At 38.2% G+C, this 23996-nt stretch overlaps 1 protein-coding gene across 1 annotated transcript in view; it reads right to left on the reverse strand.

The window, feature by feature from the left end:
- Positions 1-23996, reverse strand: part of TMEM245 (transmembrane protein 245) — an 80284-nt gene that overhangs the window by 49510 nt on the left and 6778 nt on the right. Inside the window, exons 2-6 of the mRNA XM_072959876.1 lie at positions 21355-21472; positions 19678-19779; positions 9758-9874; positions 7233-7457; positions 5929-6098 (exon numbers count right to left, since the gene is read on the reverse strand). Of these exons, the coding sequence (XP_072815977.1) occupies positions 5929-6098; positions 7233-7457; positions 9758-9874; positions 19678-19779; positions 21355-21472 (732 nt within the window). The remainder of the gene's footprint in view (positions 1-5928; positions 6099-7232; positions 7458-9757; positions 9875-19677; positions 19780-21354; positions 21473-23996) is intronic.

Consider the following 23996-nt stretch of genomic DNA (forward strand, 5'->3'; position numbering starts at 1 on the left):
TTATCTTCTTATATTTGCAATATTTCATAATACTTCAAAAACTCTGATATTGAAATGTCTATTCTTCTTAAAACATAAGTTTCATGACAAATTATAATGAAGTGACTATAAATAAAGAATAAGCATTCATGTGGTGGTTATTCCTTAATCAATAATCAAAATGATGCTTTCCCTAAATGCTACTTGGCCTTTTATTTTGAGTATAACTCCTCTCATTTTTCACAATCACAGATAATCCTATATTTAAAAAATTTTTTGCTTTCAGAATATATAGTAATTCTGATCAGATTTCTAGAATTCCTGCCAGGCAAAGTTACCATATAACATTTCAAAAATTCAATCAGACTTACAACTGCTGAAACTCCACACTGCACCCCTCAACCCCAGCATGAGCATTGCCAAGGAAGTTATTTTAAATCTGAGTTATGCTCTCCAAACAGTGTGTTAAACAACCAAGAGCAAAGAATGGTGGTTAAATAAAAATATGATTTCTAAAACATTGACTTTCCACTCAATGGTTGTAAGCTTGTATCTCCTTATCTTTCATGAAGGACACTGTCACTAAGAAAACAATGCTCTAGTGAACTCAAAGATAAAAAGTGCATCTTTTATCTTGACAATTACAGCTTCAAACAGAAGAGTTAATTTTCAGTGCATGCTACCAAAGCATCAAAGACAATGTAGAGATTAAAAAAAGCAATAACAGGTTTCTAAGATATGGAAGGTCAGAGGTCATATTTTAAATGTAAGTTCTGAAGTCAATGAAACTGTCAAGTTTCACAATCAGAAAACAACTTTGCACCTAGTTCTTGGGACAGTTTCCTGAGGAAAGAGCTGGTGTTGTCTTACTCCTCTCTGTAACTTCAAAACCTAACGGTGCATGGCATTCAGTAGAAGCTCAGTCGATATTTGAATAGCAAGATAAATAATTTCAGAATTAAGACCAGATCTGTATTCACAAATTATAATTTCTGAAAATAAGAGCCTCAATTGTTTTAGAAAAGTCGTATCCTGAAATATAGCAACATAACTGGTATTTTATTTGTAAAGTATAAAAATCTAAATTTATGTCTGGGTATTTTTAACGTATGAAACATGGAATAGTCACAAACACATTACGTACAACATTACAAAAGTCACATTTTGTTGTTAAACCAGGGTAGAGTTTTCCTGTCACAAGCCCATACCTAAGGGTTGGAATAAGAGGCATCTAAACCAAAATTTATATTCAAGGGATAATACTGAGGGTTAGATGTTCATTCAAAATGTAAAATACGGGCATACCTCGCTTTATCATGCTTCAATTTCTTGTGCATCAAGGATAATGTGTTTTTTTATAAAGAAAGTTTGTGGCAAACCCTGCACTGAACAAATCTACTGGCACCGTCTTTCCAACAGCATTTGCTCATGTTGTGTCTCTGTATCACAGTTTGGTAATTCTCCCAATATTTCAAACTTTTTCATTACTATTATATTTGCTGTGGTGATCTGGGATCAGTGATCTTTGATGTTACTACTACAACTCATTGAAGGTTGATGATGGTTAGCATTTTTTAGCAATAAAGCATTTTTAATTGAGGTTTGTAAATTTTTTTAGACATAACGTTACTGCACACTACAATAGACTACAGTATAGTGTAAACAAATTTTATATGTACCAGGAGCCCCCCCAAAAAATCATGTGACTTGCTTTATTGTAATATTCACTCTACTGTAGTGCTCTGGAACCCAACCCACAACATCTCCAAGGTATGTCTGCAAATAGAATCTTTTAAGATGCTCAATACATAAGCTAAAAGAGTTGGGAGGGGGATTCTATTCACATTATAGCCATCTAAGATAAGGTGAGAAAACAGACGAAAGGGAGATAGCAAAAGAGAAAAAAGTGGGAAAGACTAAAAATGTAGGGAACTAAGGCCCAATTGAGAGGAAAAATCAGAGAGGACAGGAAACTTATGGAGGAAAAGAACTCCCTGAAAGAGTGAATGGAAAAAACTCTTAAGGAAGGAAACAGCAACTCATAGACACAGAAAGAGAAACGTGGACGGGGAAGCAATGGAGAAAGGGAAGGGGACGGAGGAGAGAATTCCGAAAAAAATGAGAGGCGCTATCCCATGAAGCTGATGATCCCATCCTGTGCTCTGCTTTGGGCAAAGGAAACCACGTCACCTGTCAGCCCCACCCTGATCATGAAAACTGCAGTCTTCTCGTAACTTGCCCAGCCTTCTATGCTATGAGCAGTTATTTTGGTTTTTAAATTTTATTTTCTAAAAGCAGAAGAGGAGTAATTTTAAAATGACATTCTGAATGTTGAGTATAAATGAGGGGCCTGCTTTTTTTTATATATATATATGTAGAGATGTTGGTAAATTTATAGTTGCATCAAAAGACTCTGAAACCTCTAAACTGATTGGCCCTATTTTTCAAGCTACCAAGAGTATAATTCCACTACTGAGTTTTCTATTTCATTATTTTAGACCCATGTTTTTATTTTGCTTTGCCTTTTTAACCAAATTCTAGCGGAGTCTCAGTGCAAAGAACAAATAAGAAGAAACAAGCAATTAATCCTTGAGAAACAGTTACATTTCAATTAACCACAAATGTGTCTCTCACCCTTATTTCTTCTCCTGAATTAGTTTCTAACTCACTCCACTTGAACTTGGAATACCAAATACCCAATGCCGCAAATACTCCGACCTTGGATGAAACATAACAAAACAAACCTCGACTTATTTCTGTGCTTTTCTGGAGCACATGCTCTCATACCCCAAAGCAGTTACTCCTACTTTACCAATGCTACACGGAATCATCAAAGAAGAGAAGAAACGTTTCCTGATCTCCTAGGAATCTTTTAAAAGTAACTCACAACTACTCAGGATGAATTAGATTATCTAATTTATTTAGTCACCAAAGGTTAAGCCAGATTCAATCTAGTGACTTTAGTCCTCCTTTCATCTCTTGAGGATAACTGCAATACACACAACTTGGGGAAATAAAACCGCCTACTTTGATCAAAGTAAGAAAATGTAACCTATGTTTGCAGCACTATCACTTGCCAAGGATCGAACTCATTTACTCACGCTAGTTTTGTAGGGAATGGAGGCTTACACAGCCACTTGCATGTGTTGGTGCCCACGCGTATGTGTGGTGGTGATGGTGGTGGTGTGTGTGTATTTATCTATTTTACACAGTTTATTTTCAATTCAAAGTTTAAAAGTTTCAGCACTGTCAAGTGTCCCTTTTCTTCTGTTTCAAAAGAAGGAGTAAACCTCTAATCTTTACAGTCTCAAGTCTCATTATGATCTATTTCCAGAGGTACCACATCTTTCTTAAGGCCTGCTGTAATACTTTCACTGAAGATTTTTAAAGTCTTACTGTGTTTAAAGACAATACATGTGAGTGATGTCACCTTCTGCTATCTCCCCTTTGGGATCTGGTGAAATTAAGTCTAGAACTGCTGTGTGCGGCTCTTTTTCAGAGGTGAGGCACTCCTTATATATCTGGATTAGCCTTTATTGAAGTTATTGGAAATTCCATGCCAATCATGTGAGGCGTTTACCATAGACACAACCTCATACCTTGGGAAATACATAAAAATTAGATGTCACAGGCCATGACTATAATCTTTTTTAAGTTAACAATGAAATTCTGGAATACTAGTTATAAAAAAAGACACTATATAAAACTACCAGCCAAGGAAACCATACAAATATTTCACAGATTTATCTTTTTGAAAAAGCCCTATGTTATTTCTCAAAAAAGCAGCAATAAAGATTTCTCTTTCCTTTTTAGTAACTTTTGCCTGATGTGTTCTCACACATCAAAGGAGACTAGAGTACCAGGCTGGGCCACATGGTAGAGCTGAGAAGGAATGGAAATCACAGTGGACAAAAGGACTATAAGACAGAACTTACACACGCTTGGGCAAGGAGATGCCGTCCACACCTAAATAAATAGCTTTGGGTTTTTAGCAAGTTGTACTGTGGGAATATTAATGCTTCACGACCTTCCATAGCTTATAATCTGAACTTTAAAAACAGAAATTTAGTTTGACATATGGACAGAAACAGGGTGAGAACGAAGATACCGGGGGAGTTACAGAATTCAATAGTAAAAACCAGCATCCTGGTGTTCATTTACCTTCTTATTTAGCCAGTGCCAGAGCTTGAGGATAGTGGGTAAGGTGAGAAAAAGAAGATAAGAACAGTGGCATATCATTAGAGAATGCAGTAATAGTATGAAAAAGAAAAGAAAGTCACCGAGAACATGAGGAGGAAATTATCTCAGACAAAGGAAAAACGGGGGGAAAAACTGTAATGCATTAAGTTTTAAAATCAAGTGAATGAAGTATTCCTTTTAAGGTACACGATTGAAATGATGATAACCACAAGTTTGTTGGCAATTCAATCATTTAAAATGCATAAAACATGAATGTTTGTAGGCTTACACTGTCACACCAAATTGCAAAGATCAAAGCGATAATTGAGATTCCTTCGCATCTCATGCAGTAAAAGGATGCCCTTGAATAAACGAAGTCATATTCATATGCTACATTTTCATTGAACTTTGTAATTTTATAATATTACTTAATTCACATTATTTAAAGAGTAAAACATTTCAGCGCTCATTTGGAACACCTGGCTGAAAAGCAGACATAGCTAAGAATCTGATTTCCTTCCTTTTCCATCTTTTAGGCACACATTTTTCTACTATATGCAACATCCTGCTTTTTCTCACTTAAACATTACCTGTCTACACCTCACAATATTTAGCACTGTAATGACTAATGCTAATTAGTGGACGCATAATTTAAAAATCAGTAAAAATAGGATTTAAGACATTATTAGTGATATAAAAACTATAAAGACTAAAAAGCATATCACCAGAGTGACTATCAATGCTCTTTGCAGGGTTTTCCCTAAAGTACACCCAATACATGTTAGACACATACTTCACGCATCATAGCCATGATCACTTTTCTGGTGTTCCCTAAGAATTCCCACTGCGGGAGTCTCTGTGCTCTGGCACTGCTCCATCCACCTGCTCTTCTTGCCATGTCTTCCTAACAAAGCCCTACTTATGCTTCAAAATCTGCTCTGGCATCACGTCCTCTGGAAATCCTCCCCTCTCCCACTGCTCATCAACAGTAAGTCATTTCTTGCTCAGTACTACCACTGTATCCTGTACATACTTTTCCTCCACAAATTATAATAAGAGCTAATACAGAGCTTACAGTGTACCAGACCCTGATCTAAAAATTATACACATATTGACTCACTTAACCCTCACAACCATCCTATGAGATACTTGTCATTATTCTCACTGTATTGATAAAGAAGCCAAAGAATAGAAAGGTTAAGAAACCCACCCAAGGTCATAAAGCTAATACAGGACTTGGATCTGAAACCTGAGTTTGGATTCAGAGCCCATGCTCTTAACCACTAAGCCTCTGAATCTAACACAGCCTTTAAATTTCAATGGCTTGCTGCCTCTTTACCAGAGCTTCTGTGTCTAGTTTTCCCTGCTTTATCTGAGTTTCCCTAGGACTTAGCACAGTGTCTGACACACGGAAATTACTCCAAAAATGTTCACTGAAATGAGCCCCTACCTGGCTATTTAACTTTAGGCAAGTCACTTTACCCCTCTAGATTTCCATTTGGTCCTTACAAAATGAGCAAGTTGAACTAGGAGTTCCATAAGATCTTTTTCTCCCATTTTTAAGACAGAAAAATACTTGTGCAATACTTATTCAAACTAAATCTATCCCACCCTTATATAAACCATAATTCTAGGCTTTAAATTTCATCACACACATTTAATGTGTTATCAACAATTACAACATGAACACTAATATGCCATAAGACAGTATTTTAGACAATGAAAGATAGAAACTCCATTAAAACAGCCGAAGTTCTTAAAATGCCATACCTTGCTATCAACTTTTAACAAGAATTTTCCAAGCCCGATGATTGGCCATGGTGCCAGGGCTTCCTGCCGCTCCTTCAGGAAGTTCTCTATAACCTGCCACCACACAGAGCCACGCTTCTCCAGGAAGTCCACCACGCCGAAGTGAATCACAAGCTTTTTGAGTATCCAGACTGTAAGATAAATGAGAAACACATACATCAACAAAAGGTAGCTTACAAAGTTATAACATGAAAAGATCACTTAATTTCACGTGATATTTCTAAACCAGTAAAGCTAGTGTAAAAGACATTTTTTTTTTGAGGAGGAGGAGGGAGGGAAGAAAGTTCAAAATATTCCAAACTGATGTAACTGGGACAAATAACTTTTCACACAATCCCCACCCACCCATACGCCACCTTCTCTGTGAAGTCTGAATCCGTGAAGGGGTCAAGGATTACTTCACAACCCATACAAACAGAAGTTACTCTGACCGTGAAGATTCCAGTGACTGCAATCCTGGCCCCTCACACCTTACCCTCCCGGGGAAAAGAATACTAACCCCTGACATGCCCTAATCTCCTTGGTTATTATAGTTGCAGTTGCCATGTTTTGTTCTTTCCTTTGATGTTTAGTAACCAGAAGAGTATAAGGTATTCCATACGCATCATGATTTTATACTACCGCAGGGTAACATTTTCATTTGTTTCTGTTTCTCTACTTAATGCTGCTCTGTATGTGTGAATCTTTTACCACGGTCCAGTAGAGAAGCAGGGTGGGTCCAAGCAGGGCTATCACGAGTGTGCTGTTCATGGCACAGCGTCAGTAGGGACTCGGCACAGACCACAATACGAAGGTACTCTGCAGCTGGACGGTGCAGTGGCCCTTCAAGCAGGCGAGACCAGCTAAGAAGGTAGTGGGACTACAGAGGTGCTACTTCCTGTGAGGGTTGCCTTGAAGTCTGGACCCTGGATAACTGACCCCAGTCACTAGAATTTCCCTAACTCCAGGGATTTCTGTGTCCTTAGCCCTGGTCTTGTAATCTAATGGTCCAGCTGACTACTCTGAACCATGAGCTCATTGTTACATACCAGTTCAACAATTCCTTCATCAGCACTTTCAAATCTCTGGAGAGGTCCTACGAAAGTGCCTATAGTCTCTAGAATAAGCCCAGGTTAATTATAGGTTGTAAAAACCTTTTGGGGGCTACCTTGTTCACAGCCTGCTCTCCCTTTTTATTCAAAAAGACGGTAAAAGTATCTAAAACACTAAAATCTAAAAGCTAAAGAAAAAAAAGTCTTCAAGGCAAGATCATAATTAACCATTACCTGCAATAGGCACTGGCAGCAGCTGTACGATCCACAGATTCAACCAGATCTGGACTCCAATGATGGCCCAAACGAGGGACACAAAGTAGATATCGCTAGCTTTCTTCTTTCTAAGAAATGTTCCAACTTCAGGCCTTGGTCTGCCTGAGGTGGGTGAAGGGGAGGAGGGTGAAGAAGATGAAGACAGTGTTGGAGGGGGTTCTCCTCGGTCCATGGTTTCTGTCCCTGAAGAGGGAAAGAAAAAAATCACCCACATACTAGTCCACATTAATAAACAGTACTACAGAGCAATTAGCTAGGCTACCTTCCTTTAAGACTTCAAAATGTATTCTGATAGTATGATTACATTGGGTTAAAAAAAAAAAAGACCTGGATATATGTTTGCATGTGCAATGAAAAAGTGTGTGGGAAATTAATACCAACAGTGTTTAAATCTAGAGAAATTTGCTTGCTGGTGGGGTAGGACAGACAATGAGAAATGTTTTACTTTTTACTTTATACACTTTACACTGTTCAAGCTTTTTAATGATACATATATCATTTAAACAAAAAACTAAAGAAAAACACTTGACAAAGTAGATCAGAATTGTAATTAGCCCATGAAAATTACTTAAACCATATAAAGCAACAAATTAGTATATAGAATTCTTATATTTAAAAATTTCTATTTTAATGTAATTTTATAGATGCATTTGGAGATATTTCTGAAATAATATGGCTTTTCAGGGTCATTTCATTTAAATGGAGCCGACTACTCTTGCAAGAAGAACCCAGGGCTTTGAAGCATGTCTTTCCCTTAGAACAAGATATAAGAAATGACAGTTTGCTGGGGGTGAGGAATGTTCAGATCTGGTATATCACATGAATTATTTCACACGAGGCATTGTTTTCTAACAATGCAACTACTGTTTTACATTTCACTAGAGTTATTATTTCTGTTTCCTAGTTTTACCAAAATATACCATATACATCAGAAGTCACGCAACTCTTAAAGCAATATTACTCAGAATACACCATGATGATGGAAATAAGATCCTAAAACCTGCATTTTGCCTTTTATAAAAAAGTTAGTGATAAAAGTATATCATATTTTATAAAGTCTAGAAATAAGCGAACATGCATAATCCCAACCCTCTATTTGCCCAACTGTCTTTACATAGTTTTACACAGTTGTAACATCTTCCACTTACAACCTTTACCACTTTCTCTCTCCAGTTAAATATCAGCTCCAGGAGAGCTAAGACCCTGTCTGTCTTGCTCTCCCCTCCACTGAATTCCTAGCACACATAATAGTACCTGACATACAGCAGGTGCTAAGTATTTGTTCTAAGGATGTCTTTCCCTGTTATTTCATAATTTTCATAAGCAACCACATAGTAGCCCTCTGACTGCTGTATTATAATTTCTCTATTGTCTCTTTTTATGTTAAATACTTAGCTGTGAGTACATTTCCACTACTGATATAACTAGCACCATGGTTAAGTCAGTCCACTTCACCAGAACTAACATTTTACCCTGAGGTCTGTGGCTAAAGCCCGAGCTGGTTATAATATGCTTCTGTTTGACTCTGCTCCCTGAATATCTTTCTAATTTGGAAACTTCATGTTGGCAGATGTGGCAGATACTTAGAATAGTAAGTTCATAACCAAAATATCATCCCTTCCCCACTTCAAAAACATGGCTCAACGTGCAGGAAAAATAAATTTCTCTACTACCCCAAATGCCTTTTTCTTAGCTGATCCCTTCTTTCAAGACTTTTCTAAAGTCAGTTCTTCAAGAAGTACTCATGAAAAATATTCCTTAACTCAAAAACCTCTGGCACTAATGGACCTCCCAGCACAGAGAGAGATGGCCTTTCACATTCCTGAACTCTGTGTAAGGACAGGGTGACTTTAAAGCCGGTATAAACCTACCAGCTGGATCTCACAGGAGCACTGAATCCAGAACAACCAGACGGGTCAATTTTAAGGCAAACAGTCAATATATTAACAGCATGCGCATACAAAGCCAACTTTGAGAAGAAAAGCAAGAAATGCCAGGGAAATGAATGATTGGGAGAAGGAAAATAAAAAACGAAAGAAAGCTGGAGAAAGGAAACAAAACAACAAAAGCAAAATACAGAGAGCAAAACAGAACAACAGGGGAGAACTGACAGTCGTAGAAGACAGAAAATAAAAGGATTAAGTGGGGGAAAATATGGGCAAAGGTAAATGAGACACCAAGAAAAGGGAAATAATATGTAAGGAAAGTGAGAAAGAATAACTTAAAAAAGAAGAAAAGAAAAGCACTTAAAAAAAAAAAGAAGAATCAAGACAAGAAACCTAAGAGGGTAAACAATTAAATGTAAGAAAAAACTGATACATGAGAACAAAGATGAGAAGAAAAAATGTAAAAATAGGAAACAGAGAAAAATGAAGGACCAGTAAGTAGCACTTTGTGATGCTAGTGTCTTTCTTAATTTTATCCTCCATGTACATTTCATTTTCCAGAATGATTGGGAAGGCATTCTTCACAACGCCAGTCACCTGCAGGCTGGGTAGAGGGCTGGTCCTCAGCGTTCGATTCATACCCTGTGATGGAGATGGCCAAGGTCGCTAGAGTAGAAGCTGCCATGGAGATAACCTGCCCTGGTAACTCTGCTCCTGTAAAACAAACGTGCATTTTTAAAGCTTCTTAAAGGCAATGAACAAAATGGGAAATAACTTACAAATTGAAACACAGTGCTAAGTTTTCAATAGCAATAAAACAAAATGGTTATTACTGACCCACCAGATCAATGGTTCTTTACCAAGGGAGAAGGCTTAAGAATCAACAGGAAAGTCTGCTAAAAATGCAGGTTCCTTGATTCTCTGTGTAGCTCTCATTTGGGACCTTCGTGTGGCAGACAGTGGATATATAAATGTGGATTGCCACTCTTATTTTTTTTAACTTCACAGGTTAATTTTAATGCACACCTCTGTTGAAAAACACTGCCACATCAAGTCTGTGAGCTTCCTGAATGCAGACTTACTCTCCTTTGTATCACTAGCTCCGACGACAGTATGGAAAAGCTCATACTCAGTGCTCTCAATAACATCCCATGAGTGAATATGCAAATGTCTGGGTATCATGCAAAACCATATACAGCCGACCCTTGAACAACAGAGGTTTGAACTACTCAGGTCCACTTATACATGGATTTTTTTCAGTAAATATAGTATCTTTATTTTCATTTTACAGATCTTTAATTAAGCGTAGGAAAGAGTTTTTGTTTGATTAGAGAGCACAACATAAGAATCAAAAGAACTAGGATCTGAATCCTGATTCTACCCAAACTATTTCAGCTTCCTGCCCTTGAGGGAGTCAGTTATCAACTTCTTTGTCTTTGAGGGAGAGAGAGAAGTTTGCAGATTTTTTACTGCACATGGAATCAGCACCCCTGACCTCAACATGGTTAAGGGTTAACTGTATACCTATAAGGTTCAAAATTCAGCACAGGCAAAATCCACTAGTTGAAAACCTAAATTATCATCATCATCCTGTTTCACATATTTATATGTCCCCATGTTAAGTTCCTACCAAGTGGTAAACTAGACTTAACCATTTGCACTAGATTCAAAAAAAAAAAAAATTCACTGGGCAATGAGGTCCATCTGTACTGGTTAACCTTTAATTTGCTATGGCAGACAATACAGACTAGCTCACACGATACCAGGTCCTAGCATGCTTCCCTGCACCCTATGGACTGGAGAGCTAAAGACTGAATTTTCCGGACTCTTTGCAGCTGCAGTTCCACATGGGATACACCTGCGCAGACCTGGAAGCCCTAAGTGACTCACCATAATTCGGAAGCTCTCATGTCAAACACAGTCATGGAGGCATATGGTTTTTCTGCAGGAACTTAGCAGAAGTTTCAGGGGTTCTGCTGTCTGATCCCTAACTTTGTGGCAGGCAGCAGTAGCTGAGGCACTTCTAATCAAACAGTCCTTTGGTGTTATTGACCATTTCTCTGGGTTGCATTGCTTCTGCCTGTCAGATCCAAGCTTAATTACCTGTTTTTTCCAAAAATCCTGTATATAAAAATTCTTTATGTGAACCAATACCTCTTTCTACTTAGACCAGTTGGCATGGATTCCATTGTCCAACTAAGAATGCTGACTGTTCCTAGTCCCCCGATCATGCACACACCCACATTCATACAGCTGGGACCTTACTTTTGGTAGCCCAACATTCAATGCAACAACATAAAATTCTGCCAAGTCAATGAATAGAGCAATGATCTTTATAAGGTCATGAATTACAGCTCCAAATAAACTCTGCATACCCAACAAATCCAAGGCTGGCCACCTCCCAGAGGTAAGCAGGCCAGGGCCTGATATGGCTCCTTGGTAGATTCCGCCACAGGATCAAACTCATCTCTCACTCAACCACATCCTATCCTTCCTCTAATAAATGCCTCTATGATCTGGAAGAGGTTTGTTTTTTTTTTTTTTAGGCAATCCAAAAGAAACTCAAACTCATGATCTAGGAAGACAGAGTAAGTCAGATGCCTGGAGAAGGACCTACTCTCCTGGCCTAAGTATCTGAGGTGTTTCTTAGATGCCAGTAAGAGAACAGGGCTGAGAGAGAAAGACAGTGTCTTTCATGTCTTACATGTTCAATTACTCACAGTATTGAATGCTGAGGATAAAGACACAGGTGCTGCCCCCAAAGAGTCTAGTGGAAGAGACAGATACGAATTAAAGAACTACATAAATGAATGTATACAAACCATGATGATTGTTATAAAGAAAAAATACTGGGTATTTCATGAGCTCCTAACAGAAGAAATCTGACTTAGTCTGAAGAATCAGGAAAGGCTTCTCTTTAAGAAGTCAAAATGAAGCTAACATACAATGGATGAGGAGGAATTAACCAAAGGAAGGCAAATAATATTTTAGATAGAAGGAAGCGAACAGGAAAGCTATAAGTGAAGAGGCTGGCTCATTAAAGAGACTGAAAGGTCAGTGTGTCGGAACACAGATGGCTAGTAGGAAACTGGTGTTGAATGAACAAGGCTGGAGATGGGAAGCCAGGTGATGCAAGTGGCAGGAGGCGGTACTAAGACTTTAATCTCTACCCTACAAGGAGCAGGAAAGCACTGAAGAGTTTTAGATAATTAGGTTATTCAGATAACTGTAACGTCACATGCAATTGTAAGAAATAAAAGATCCTCTACCTTTTATCCAGTACCCCCCACCCCCACCAATGGTAATATTTTTCAAAACTACAGTACAATATTGCAATCAGAACATCAGCATGGATACAAGATACAGAACAGTTTCATCACTGCAAAAATCTCTCATGTTGCCCTTTTGTGACTACATCTCCCCACTCTGTAAACAATCAGTTCCGAGATACAAAAAGATCATTCTTACTGTTCAGTCATGAACAGATTACAGAGGACTAAGAGACAGTCCAAGGAAGTACATTACTGCACAACTACGGACAAGACACGATAAGAGCGTGGTCTGCAGTGGTCAACAGGGGAGATGTTGGAAAAGTGGCTGCATTTAAGAAACATGGAATAGTCAAAGTGGACCAGACTTGGTGATGAATAGATAACACGTAGGGAAAATGGATGAACATTTTCGACATAATAAAGTTCTTCTTAGACTTCCGGACAGAAGTTGTGGAAACCAGAAAGGTCTTAGGTCCCTGGGCACCCACAAGAGATTTCTTAGGCTCCACTCAAGAGCAAAGGTTGGTAATACCTAATGACTAATGGCCTGGACAGCACAAGGAAAAACAAAAAAAAACAAAAACTGCTTCCACTCAAAATTTAAAAAAAGCAAAGTATTCTCTTATATAAGATTAACAATTAGTCTAGGGTCCTCGATTACTAAGTCTGCCTCTTTTTAAGTAATTTAATGAAGTGGTGACTCATCTCCGAGAGACTCAGAAAAAGAAGTCCCTTGATGGTTAAGCAACTCCACAATGACAAGGTCATTGCATCACTCCTCAAATATGGACTTTCAGTTAGGCTGCATTTGGGTTATACTTCTAAACTCCCACTAAGCATTTATTTACCAAACAAGTGAGTAGGCTACGTGTTGAGACGAGAGACTTAAGACTAATAAGCTCAGTCTAATAATTAAACTGTCAGTTATGATTCAGTATGTTAAGAGCTAATGCAGAGGTAAGTGTAGAATATTTGGGGAAGTCATGCTTGGAAGGTCAGGGAAGAGTCTGTATAGGGACCACCTGACAAAAATAATAAGAGATGGCTTCCCTTAGATCCACTTAAACAAGTTAGCCAGATAAAGAAAACAGAATAGCTTTATCTTGGGGTGAAAGGAAGAAGTGCGTGTCTTGGAGGACAGAGGTAGAAAAGCTTTCCAGCAAGACAAAAAAGCAGGGATAAAAACACAAAGGCAAAAAAAAAAAGCAGGGTGTGCTGCTCAAAGAAGTCTAGTAAGGATGGGACACAGGTACAACAAGAGTGGAGAGGTGGAAGGATGCAGAGGGAGAACAGGACCAGAGGATGGAAGGGCTCGTGTTTACTGTTCACAGAGGCAGTGCGGCTCAGTGGCTGGGGTCCCAGGTGAGGAAACGAGACTGCCCAGGTGCAAATCCTGGGTCTACTTCTTACCACTTGGATGACCATGGGCAAGTTACTTAAGACTTAGGTGCCTTAGTCTCCTCACGTGTGAAATGGGGCTTATATAAATTCCTATCTCATGTGAGAATTAAGTGAAACAATACATATAAAATGCGTAAAACAATGCCTGGTATGTGGGACTCTACAGATTTCAGTTCAACAAATAGATATTATTATTACCACCATCTGTATCAAAACTGCTGGCTTTGACAGGATAAACTAAGCAAAAGCCACCAGCACCCCTACAGTACTCGCCTGTACCTCTCGTCCCGTTCCTACTTCATCTTATAGCCATTTCCCTAAGTCTTACCCCACCTAGTAAACATTTTTAGATTTCCCCACAGAGGTACACAAAATATCTTACATACAGTTGGCAACGAAAAGACTTGAGGGAAAGTTAAGACCAACAGATTAAATCTTCACAACTGTGGTTTAAAAACTTTCTCCAGCTTGCTCAGGTCACCAATAAACATTCAGTAAATCTTAGCTAAATTAATGAAAGCTATGCACTACCACCCTAGTTAACAGACAAATGATTCAGCCCATTTTTAGAATGACTGAAACTTCACAAAGGAACTGAAGGAACAGCACACAGAGAAAAATCGAAAAGTATCTAAAAATTATGGGTATAAGATCTGGCAACTGCTCCTACTTATCAGACATATGAACTTTGACGACTTCTGCCTAGCGGTACCCTTCTGCACTTCAAAAACCCCAGGGTTTTTGGCAGAAAGCTGATAAGTTAGAGGAGAATGTTAGGATCGAGAATCTAGGCAAGTCATGGTTCTGGGAAAAAAGCCCCAGCTAAAAATAGGCACGTAGGCCAGGGAGCATAATCTTGGGACTCCAGAGCTATAAACAAAGAAGGGAAAGAGCGCCCAAGGTCTCAAGTGTCAGCCTACCCACGGACAGGGCCAGTACTAACTGGAGGCCTTAACAACGGAGCCCACTCCAGACCAAACAAGCAGACGGCTGACACTAGCAGCCTCGCACCAGGGGACAGAAACTCCTAGCCTCACGTATAAGGAAGAGATCACGTGTTCAGATGATATCTGTCAATATGGCTAAATCAACAATGAGCAGAATAATTTTTTTTTAATAATCAGGGGAAAATATATTGTGAAGCCTGTGCAAATAAGGAGATAACGGATCTACTCTGTTCTCCTTCACAGGGACGGCTGCAGTTGTCAGGAATGCATCCATGTTTCCTGGAAGGAGGCCCTTCGTATCAAGTAAATCTCCCCAGCACGTAAACTTCCCTTTGAAGAAGGCTTCTGTTTCCATTACTGATGTGGAAAACGCATCTCCTCCTCAATGGCTTTTAACGTCACTTCACTGTACTACTGGTCAGTAACAAGCGCTTGGACGTGGACCACTAGGAGCTTCTCTGGGCCTATTTAACTGACAGCGGCAGAGCTGGGGAACGTGGGAGAAGCAGTAAAAAAATTCAGTTTGCTCTCTTTCTTCTTCCAATTAGGGCTTACCTGAACCAAACTTGTTCAAGTCGCATGCTATCCCAAACAATTAGGGCAACTCTGAAGCCTTCCCCACCAAGGTACTTCTGGTCACTTATAAAACAATGACCAATGTCAGGAGGAGCAGGCCCAGGTGTAACTACCTGTACTTCTCATCCTGGGTGTCCAGGCTATGAAGGATACAGCTGATGCCTGTTGTTTGCCTTGCTTTTGAAGAAGTACTTCTCATATGCAGAGTAAATGGCCCTCTGCGCCTAAGTTCCTTTATCTACAAAACAAGGGTAATTCCAATCTCACTGGATTACTAAGAAAATTAAATAAGATAGCATGTTTAAAGAGCCTAACAGGGCCTCACCCACCAAACAGAACAATAATGTTAGTGTTTCTCTTTTCTCACAGGCCGAGGGAACACACCAAAGCTGGATTCCAGGTTTCTGCCAAGAAAGACTTCTGGGCTCTGGGAGGCAGAGAAGCTAGGTACCATACTTGTGGTAGGCCACCAGGGCCAACATGAAGACTGAAGGAGTTAACAACTACAACTGAGTGTGAGAGGCATCAGCAGCCAATACTTTTTCAGGATGACTGATGCTTGTCAAGGAGCCTGATGAAGGGAAAGAACACTGGGTATATGTGAGTGTCAAGGACCTAAGTTTAAATCTTAGCTCCACCTGTGGGACTGTGGGCACATCAGTTAATCTCTAAAATTAAGTGTCTTCATCTGCAAAATGGAGATACCTATTTTACAAGGTTTGGGGTGGGAGATGTTTTATACGTGGATTAAAAAAATAGTACATTTAAAAGCATGGGAGACACTTAACATTCTTCCCACATTATCTTGGGGTTCCAGAAAATACCAAGTAAGAGCTCCCAAGGTCTAAGAGAAAAATCACAGAGTAAGGTTCCAAAGGAAGCATTGAAACTAACTCAGCAAGACCCACAAGAAGAGTTTTCTGGATCTAGAAACTAAAATTCATGCTTTGACTCTGATGACAACTGAAGGATTAATTCTGTGAATCCAGTGACTCACAGATCATAAAAGCTTCTACAGCAGCTAAAGACTCAAAGCTTAACATCCCAAATGTCCATCAACAGATGACTGGATAAAGAAGTTGTGGTACATACATACAATGGAACATTACTCAGCCATAAAAAAGAATAAAATAATGCCATTTGCAGCAACATGGATGGACCTGAAGATTGTCATGCTAAGTGAAGTGGGCCAGAAAGAGAAAGAAAAATGCCATATGGCATCACTTATATGAGGAATCTAAAAAATAATAACAATAGTAGTAAGCACACAAAGGAACTACTTATTAGTTAAAACCAAGATGATTGATTTCTTGAATATGTATAAGCACATTTGACTGTCCTCTATGATTGGGTTACCGCATTCTGTTGATTCTCATTTTGTAGTTGGCTTTATTCCTTTGATAACTATGTAACTTTAAAAAGCTAAGGCTCTAATCTGTCAATGATCAATACATATATGTAAACTAAAAAAACGTGCAGTACACTGTACGTACGTATTTACATGCAATATAATGTGTGTGTGTAGTCGAACTGTAATAATCCTACCTAATAAAACTGGAAAAGGAAAAAAAAATTCAAAAGTTCGGAAGACATAGAGAAAGATGAACACACAGGTGACTAGGATATAAGAACAAACCCTACAATGGGACGCGGAGATGACAAGGGAGGAATAAGTGCACTCGCTGCCAGGGCAGTACACTGAAGCATTCCTGTGCCTAACTATATTACAGTGACATCTACAGGAAGGAATTGACTATAAAGAAGGGAAAGGTTGTCCTAATATGGTTTGAGTTCTGAGGCCTAAAAGAAACAAAGTTCTAGGGGCAAGAAGAAAAAAATACTCGGAAATTTATTTAAAAAAAAAAAAAGAAGAATGGTTAAATAATTTATCCTACGATGAGGATTATCTACACTAGAAGTCCATAAAAGTGGATACTAGATCAAGAATAACCTATTCTGAAATAGGCTGCAATGAACATAAACAAAACGAGGAAAACCAACATTTCCAAATCCGCCCTCAATGTTTATTCTGTCTCTGTGATTTCTTTTCTTATAGTAGTCTAAAATACAATTATCAGAAATCTGACTTGCATGCCAACATGCACAGTTGCCAGAGACCATGGTGGGGGGGTGAGAAAAATGAATGAAGGGTCAAAAGGTACAAACTTTCCTGTTATAAAAGAAGTAAGTCACAGCTATGTAATGTAGCATGGTGGCTACTGCTAATAATGCTCTATTGTAGATTCGAAAGTTGCTAAGAGAGTAGGTCTTAAAAGTTCTCAAAGAAAATCTGGTTACTATGTAAGGTGATGGATGTTAACTAGACTTACCGTGGAGATATATACAAACACGGAACCATTATGCTGCACACCCAGAACTAGTATAATGATATATGTCAAATATACCTCAATTGAAAAAAAAGTTTTTTAAAGAGATGCCAGAAGTAAAACAAAGGAGAAAACTGTCCTGGGATGAGGGCTGAAGGACAAGCAGAGCTGCCTGAACCACCACTACTAGGGGAAAAGGGGAAAGGAGACAAAGTTAATCAAAGGAAACCACCACACTTTCTATCGTAGTTGCCAAGACAGGAAGTTTACTTCAGCTAGTTTGATATATAACCCACAGAGTCTGACAGATTGTGACCAGGAAGACAGGCCGAGCAAAGAAAACTCAGAAAGACAGCAAAATACAAAAGAAAATAAAATCTTTCCTGTTTTCCACTGTCAGAGAGATAAGTAATTAAAGTTTCTTTGTTTCAGGTATTAATTTTAAAGTTTTAAACAAATATTTATGAATAGAAGATGTCTAACAATTGTCAGACATCACTCATCTACCAAATAAATACAGGAGTAACATAATTGAAAAACTTCTATAAAGCAGCTGTACAAATACACCAGAGTGCCACAAATAGCCTCCTGATGAGCATAAAATGCAGATGCTAAAAACAATGTAGAAGTATGTTCACTGACACAGAAGGGTGTTCATGACAATTAAAATGAGGGTTACAAACCAATTTCACTATGATCCAGTTTTCTTCTGTTTTAAAAAGTTTTAAAAACTTTTAAAAGTTTTTAAAAAAAAAAACAGCATTAAAGCCATTAGTTAACATTTTGGTATCATCTGTGGGCAGTGGGAGTTTTAGTGATTTTTATTTTCTTCTTTTTGTTTGTATTTTCTAACTTAACTGTAACAAACACACCTGAGGAATTAATTTTTTTCTTTAAAAAAATCTGCTACAATTAGTAATCTGCTCTTGTAGTTTATGTTTAAAGGGACAAATGTTAAGTCACCGTAGAATCTGCTGTTCAAATTTCCCCCTCTAGTCGCAGCCGTTTCCACATGGCTGGATAACTAAGTTCAGTCTGATGATCTCAGGTCCACGATTATACCTAGCCACTGCACCCATCCACCTCCTCACAACTCACTAGAAACCTGTATTTTTAACAAACTCCTCTGGACCAAGGCCACTTACAACCAGGGTACCTCAAAAATCTTTAAAACAACATGGTTATACATCATTGTACTGGAAGTTCCAGCCAGAGAAACCAGGCAAGAAATAAAAGGCATCCAAATTAGAAGGGAAGACGTCAAACTCTCTTTATTTGCAGTTGACATGATCTAACAATTGCAAAATCCTAAAGAAGCCGCAAAAACTATTAAAGCTAATAAACAAATTCAGCAGTCGCAGGATACAAGATCAGCTGGGGTAAATATTCACGACCTTGGATTTGGCAATGGTTTGTTAGATAGGACACAACTTGTGGAAATTAAACAACGTACTTCTGAGTAACCAATGTATCGAAGAAGAAATCAATGTAAGGGAAATCAAACAGTATCCTGACCCAAAGAAAATGAAAACACAATATGTCAACTTATAGGATGCAAAAGCAGTTTTAAGAGGGCAGTTTATAGCTGTAAGTGTCTTCAGTAAGAAAAGAGAAAGATCTCAAATAGATGACCTAATGTTATGGTTAACTGCTTAGTGGGCACAGGGCTTCCCTTTGGGGTGATGAAAATGTCTTGGAAATAATGGCTGCACAACACTTGGAATGTACTAAGTGCCACTTTAAAATGGTTAGTGGTTAATTTTATGTTATATGAATTAAACCTCAATTAAAAATGCCGAAAAAAAAAAAAAGGAGATGGGGAGGTGGGGCATGATCTAACCACCTATTTTTAAAATTTATTTTTTGTTCAGGAAACACCACTGATTTAAAGCAGTTCAACATAGCATTTTTTTCTTCATCATAACTTATTTTTAAAATTAAGCTACTCTCCCAAATACTTAACAGCAATATTAACAGAATGCCCTATTTCTTACCAGAAGATTCTTTTCCATTCTGTTTTTCATAGAGGGTGCCCACGGACATCAGGAAAACAATAACCAGGAATACCGGAATTCTCCATGAGCCAGCCAAGGATGCTGCAAATTATTAAGAATGAACATTTTTAGTGAAACAGAAACCTAGCACTTGTCTTTAAAAGACTTAGTTTAGTAGACTGACAGAACAGTTTGGCATACATGTTAATAACAAAATTGTTTCAAGTGGAAAAAACATTTTTTAAAAGGCCACCAGACAGCTGAAACCTCAATTCAGGGCTCCTCTCAGAAGTCCAGCCCTGCTCTCAGAGGCTCTGGTCTAAAGGACTGGGTACGTCCCAGCCTACCTTTAAGGGGCATGTATCACCTGAGGGATCAAATCCAATCTAAAGCACGTCCGCGGTTTAGGACTATCCCGAAATGAAATCCCCTGTTTAGCCCCAGAATGACTGGCATTAAGCATAGAACCTAAAGTCATGGAGCCTGATTTGACTTCCTGGAAATACCACCGGGTGTGAATGTTCTCTCTCAAGAAAAGATAAAGTGGCTCACAAGAGCATGGCAAAAAGCTTAACTGTATCCTCAGTGCACAGGACAAAAATGCTAACAAGGGCTAGGATCAAAAGCCATCTGTAGGGGGGAGGGTGTAGCTCAATGGAAGAGTGCATACTTAGCATGTGCAAGGTCCTGGATTCAATCCCCAGTACTTCTATCAAAATAAATAAGTAAACCTAATTACCTCTCACCCTACCCCACCCCCCAAAAAAATCCAAGGGAAAAAAGCCATTTGCATTTCCCTGAGTTAGTCTAGAGTCTCATGAATATACCTGCCTGTCTCCTTCTTCTGCCTTCCCTAAATTAAAAATGAGCCCCATCAGATATTAGGCGATCTTAGTTTTAACAATAAGTAGCTCTAAAAATGACTTCTAATACGCTCTCTACTACTCTAAGTTACTGAATTTTGTTTTTAAATTAGAACTTGATGTTTTCATAGACTTAAGGCTTGGAGATAAAACAGTCCCTGAAAATTCACTCTACAACATCCCAGCAGCCACTCAACTCAAATAACGGGGAACTCATTACTTTGAGTAGCTCTGACAATGATCATCCTTAAGTTGAAGAGAGATTTGTCTCTCTGAAGCTACTCCTTGCTCTGACATCTCTCCCTCATGGTTACAGTGATCTATTTAAACCACTCTTTCACAGGACAAGCCTTCCAATACTTGAAACAGGCTTCCATATTTGATATTGTCCTCACTTTCACCTCCTCCCCACCTCTGTAGCCCCAGCGCCCTTCTCTTATTGAGAGTAAACATCTCTGGTTCCCTTAACTGTTTCTCACACATGATTTTGAGTACCTCTTATCACCCTTGACTGCTAAGGAGTCCTCCTTAAGTACGACACTCAGAAATGATCATGATAGTCCGAGTGTGCTCTACTTTTTAAAATTATTTTTAAAAGACCTTTTTAAAAATGAACATTCAATATAACTAAAAGTAGACACTTTAAAGAATAACACTTTTGTTAAAGATTAATGAAAGATTAAAGCGGAACATTTTCAAACGATTATTTTAAAGAATTTTGAATGCAACATATAAAGCTTCAAAAAAATTCACTTGGATTCACAGTCAGCCTCTGCTGACCTTAAGCGAGACTTTCTTAGAAAAAGGAACCCACCTAAATGAAAAAGTAATATAATCCAGACAGGAATTGAAACTGCTCTCAAGTAGCGTTCAGTGCTTGCATTCCACTTGAATGAAACAGTCAACACATAGCCAACTACCAACGTCCAGATCTTAAATAAATGAAATATAGACACAGTTATAAAATATACACACATTAAATAAACATATGCTAATACAAAACTTGCAAGCATCTATGTAGCATGAGAACTGCGGATATAAGACAGATAAGATGCAGGCTGGTGGTGCTAAACGGAATGTGAGTAGGTTTTCCTCTTGCTTAGATAAATCAAGTTTTGAAATAAACAAGTTTGAAATCCCATGTAGTGATCTTATTTAAATATCTTTAACAAAAAGTACATAAATACAGTTTTAATTTAAGACACATTAAAGTTCAAAAACTACTATATGCATAAAGTTACTTAAGGTAAAATATTTTATTTTTAAGCCATGTATTTAAATTAAGAGCTTCATCTTGTAGAATTCTTACTTTTCTCTATGGATTAATGTTTTACAAAAGAAAGAAAGCTTTCCCCAAAAGAATCAGGTTAAAAGATTCCATTATAGCTTATGAAATATGCCCATTACCATGAAAATAATTTTTTTTAAGCTAGAAAGGAAGCAGCCAGCTGAAGTGTGACCCTGCTGAAATAATCTAGGTAACAGATGGTTAGAACCTAGTCCACAGTTACACACAGTTGAAGAACTGTAGCTGAAAAAAACATTACCAGAGGAAGAAAACAGCAGGACTTGAGAACATGGGAACCAGCCAGGATCCCCTCCACAGTTTTCCCCACACTAAAACTAAGCGACTCTAGGACTCACAAAGCCTCAGCATTGCCTACATGGAAACTCTTTAATAACCTCATGTTTTAATAGAACATGGACAAAAGATGGAAAGAATACATAGCCCAGAACAAATGTGAGCACCAAGAACTTACCAAAATAACCTGAACCTTGAAAAAAAGGTAGGGAAATTAAAACCAAAACAAGGACTTTAAACTGTAATTCAGAGAAGGAAGAAAAAGGAACTGATATGATTACGACAAAAGACAGAAACCTACCTCCTATTGTATTTTGATCATACCCGTCAAATACTCTTCAGGTCTTAAAAATGTTTCTAGCTTCAGGCCTGAGAATTCAGCTTTGGGATCTTACTAAATAATGATAAATTCTGAAAAAGGGTTAAATATAAAGATAGTCTAATTTAGAACAGTTAAAAGTTGACAACCTAAAAGTTCAATAACTGGTAAGTGATCATGGATGATTCACTCAATGAAATGTTACACAACCATTAAAATAGGTTGTTTTTTTTTTAAACAAAGACTACATAATTTAAAATACTCCTAAGACATTATTAAGGAAAAAGTAAAATACAAAAAACACATATGATATGATTGTATCTACGCATGGTGGGCAGGGAGGGGAAGAAACCTACCAAAAAGTTGTATTTAGGTGGTAAGATTTTGTTTTTCCTTTTACTTTTTTCTGTATTTACCAAGTTGCCTTTAATGAGCACTGATTCTTTCACAATGAAAAGGATATGAATGTATTCTTCAAGCAACTCTATTAGATAAAATATTAAAGAGACCTTAAGCCCCAGCTATACGAGCACATGGGAAGTGAGACTACAGTTGCTTCAAAAAGGTTCAGGCTTGCAAGACAAGACAAATTTAACTCTGGGAATTCAGAGAATTTGAGATATGACTGGAGAGCTCAGAACAAATTCTGAGGATAATAATAGTACACTTATATAACACTATGGGCCAGGCCTTGTTCTAATGCTTTATATATACAAAACTCATTTACTCCTTATAACCCCAGGAAATAAGTACTATTAGCACTCCCATTTTACAGATAAAAGAAACTGAGGCTTCAGAGAAATGACCTGCCCAAGGTCACACAGCTAAAAAGTGACAGGGTCAGGATAAGAACCCAGGAATCTGGCTCCAGTCTGCTTTCTCAACCATAGGGAGAAAAAAAGGCACTGCCAGAAAAAGAAAGAAGAAAAGCTGCTCCAATATTCACAAGGGAAAATAAAAGCAGTTGATTTTGACAACTGCAAAAAAACTGCTGAAACAAAATAACATGACCTCAGCAAATGGACAGGCTTCAGTGGTACACCACCTGGGGGTAATCTGGCCCACCCTATTAAACTAGAAGTCGATAACTTAAATGAAAGGCTAGAAGGCATATTAATGGAAATCGTAGATTTCACAAAATTGGAAATAGTCAACATAAATGATTCAAAAGATATCCTCAAGCCAGAACAATGGGCTAATCAAATAAGATTAAATTTAATAGAGAGAAATGCAAAGTTCTGCTTTTAGGTTCAAACCTCAGCTACACAAGTACAGAATGGGAAGAGGACAGCCGGTCAGAAGTACAACTGATGTGAGTGTCTGTTAATAAAAGCACAATACTCACACCAGGGAAAGTGACTGTTTCAGTGACGTTTGCTCCGTAACACCACATCAGGAATAAAATTCAGACTGGGGGAGGAAACAGAAACCACAACATAGGAGATACAGGTATAGCTGGGGGAGAAAACTGTTTCCCTTAGAAAAGAGAAGGAAATAACAAGATTTGATGGCTATCTTCAAATAGCTGAGGAAATGTCATCTGAGAGAGGCAACA

Source organism: Vicugna pacos, chromosome 4 (genome assembly GCF_048564905.1).
Source record: "Vicugna pacos chromosome 4, VicPac4, whole genome shotgun sequence".
Classification (NCBI taxonomy): domain Eukaryota; kingdom Metazoa; phylum Chordata; class Mammalia; order Artiodactyla; family Camelidae; genus Vicugna; species Vicugna pacos.